The sequence below is a fragment of the Geospiza fortis genome, unplaced genomic scaffold (genome assembly GCF_000277835.1).
Source record: "Geospiza fortis unplaced genomic scaffold, GeoFor_1.0 scaffold59, whole genome shotgun sequence".
In the NCBI taxonomy this organism is placed as follows: domain Eukaryota; kingdom Metazoa; phylum Chordata; class Aves; order Passeriformes; family Thraupidae; genus Geospiza; species Geospiza fortis.
The window spans coordinates 3,200,745-3,203,114 of NW_005054381.1; the positions used below are offsets into that span (position 1 = coordinate 3,200,745).

A 2,370-nucleotide genomic window follows, 5' to 3' on the forward strand; every position below is an offset into this window, starting at 1 on the left:
AATGAAAAGGTATCTTGACCTTGAGGAATGAAGGATTTCTAGGGCCCACCTGTGCTCACAGAGAAGTTTGAAGCTGGATGCAGTTCCTGAAGTGCAGGGCCCTGGTGCTGTGTCAAGAGAGGCCCATTACAGTGTATTTTCTGAGGCAGAACTGGAGTTACAGATGCAGAGCTTGGGGTAGCGGTACATTTTCCCCTTTGTTCCTCTTTCCAGAGCTCCAGCTTTGGTTAGGGAATTATTTTTAAATATTTCTGCGTATAACTGGGGCATTTTTATTAGCTCGGCTGAAGTTTCCAATTCTTAAAAGTGCGAAATCACATCTCTTAAATAGATCAGGGCTGTGAAGCAGCTGCTTTGTCTGGGAATTATGCTAAAACAGACAGCAGTTGACTGCTTGGATGTGACCAGGTTTTAGGTGTGAAACAGAAGGGGTTTTGCTGCCTCTGCTGTTCTATAGCAGAATGGAAAAGGAGAAGCAGGATAACTGGGTGGTTACAACTCTTGGTGTGCTCCTGATGTTGCTGTTATGGGATATGAAATCAACCTCTTGCTTTTTCTTTCTACCCACTCCTCGCTTTGGGCTGTACAGTGAAATACTCTGGGTACCTAGGAAATTGGAATAAGCTCTTCTGTTCAAATGGGAACAGCAAGTATCCAAGGCTGATGAAACTTGGAAAAGGTAGGTTTGAGCCACAAACTTTGTCCTGGGGCTTGGGATTGTATTAAGGCATTTTGGGCTCTGGGGTTGTATTAAGGCATTTCAGTTTAAATGCTGTTTGGTGTCTTTAGGTTGTTTGAAACCTTTAACACTTGTTTATGGAGTCCAAAATCCTCCTGGTTCACGTGGGAGATGGAATCTGGATCTGCTCACCCTCTGCCTGGGAATGGTGGGGAGGTGTTTCCCGCCTGCCCTCAGATAGTTTTAAATCTCTTGAGAGGAGAGGATGTTTTCCAGCCTGGACAGGCCTTTTAGCATGCTGATCTAGTGAAAGGTGTTCCTGACTGTGGGAGGGCTTGGACTGGATGATCTCTAAAGCCCCTTCCAATTCATCCCACTCTGGATTTGCAATGCCACATGCTCAGTCCCACAGCAGCAGTACCCCTGATAATCCTTTCTGGAGCAACTGGCTGTTGTAGTTGCTGAGACAGGAGCTCCCAGGGATTTTTTTTCCATCAGGCTTAAGGAGAAGTCATTGTTTGGTGTGTGAGGGTGTTGGTGTTCGTGAACCTCATGTGTCGCACCCCTCGTTGTGACAGACATCACCCTGTGGGGGCTGGAGATCGGGCTGCTGTCCATGACCAAAGGAGAGGCTGCGCTGTTCGTCCTCACTCCGGAATACGCCTATGGCCAGCGGGGCTGTCCTCCCTCCATCCCCCCAAACACCACGGTCCTCTTCAAGGTGGAGGTGTTGGACTTCATAGACTCAGAGGAGTGCGACACCTTCTTTGAGTTGACTTGCGTGAGTTCTTTTAATAAGGCTTGAGACCGAAATCTGGAGGGTGAACCATCATTGTCCTGTCTCACGGTTGCTGTGGCTTGTGTGTTACATGTGTTCACATGAATGCTGGTGCAAGTATCTAGTCCCTGGGCTCCCAGCTCTGCTCTGATCCGCATGCCTGCCTTTTGTGTCCCTCCATGTCTCTCTCTGTTTGCCCTCCCATGCAGAGGGAGAAGGTGGGATCTGCCTTTGTTTGCTCCTCTGTGCTGGAATAGCTCCCATTTATTTTTAGTTTTACCAGAAACCTCATGGTTGCACTAGAGGGCAGCAAATTCCAGGAATTTCTTTAAGGAACAGTAAGGAGCTGACTGTTACAATCCTCTTCAGTCTGCAGTGTCCCAGTGCCCCACCAGCTCCCACCCTTTGTCTCTGCTTCCTGGCTCCTCTCCCAAGTGCTCCCTCTTTTTTCCTTCCTGGTGAGTTACAGTGGTATTGTTAATTCACCTTTCCATGTCAAGGGCTTGGGCTGTGGTTGTGGGTCAGTGAATGGAGGCAGAAGCTAATGGGGGAGCTCCCCTCCAGCCCCTGCACAGGTAAATTTTCCCCCAAAGCCCTGTGAGCAAACCAGACTTGTGCTTTCTCCTTGCCCACCCATTTTGGCTGACTGACCCCTCTCTATGAGCTGGTTCCAGCTTGCAGACCCAGAAGAAATCCTGTCCCTCCATTTTTATCTTTTTTTTCTTTTTTTTAATGATTATTAGGATTTTTGTTTTGCTGTTTGGTGTCTTTGGGAGTGTCAGGGTGTCCCAGAGCTGGCCTGAGAGCAATTAGAGCAATGGAATGTTTCGAGCAGCTTTGTGCCAGTGTCAGCATTTGTGTTAACTCAGCTGTGTGCTGGAGGAGTTGGGCTGGTTTTAAGAACACATTCCTG

General features: G+C 48.2%; 1 protein-coding gene across 3 annotated transcripts in view; it reads left to right on the forward strand.

The window, feature by feature from the left end:
• The first annotated feature begins 567 nt into the window (after nucleotides 1-567).
• Nucleotides 568-2,370, forward strand: part of FKBP6 (FKBP prolyl isomerase 6) — a 22,214-nt gene continuing 20,411 nt past the window's right edge. For all 3 annotated transcript variants that reach the window (XM_014308698.2, XM_031060375.1, XM_031060374.1), the window contains exons 1-2: nucleotides 568-679; nucleotides 1,258-1,460. In XM_014308698.2, the coding sequence (XP_014164173.1) occupies nucleotides 664-679; nucleotides 1,258-1,460 (219 nt within the window). In that variant the 5' untranslated portion in view covers nucleotides 568-663. The remainder of the gene's footprint in view (nucleotides 680-1,257; nucleotides 1,461-2,370) is intronic.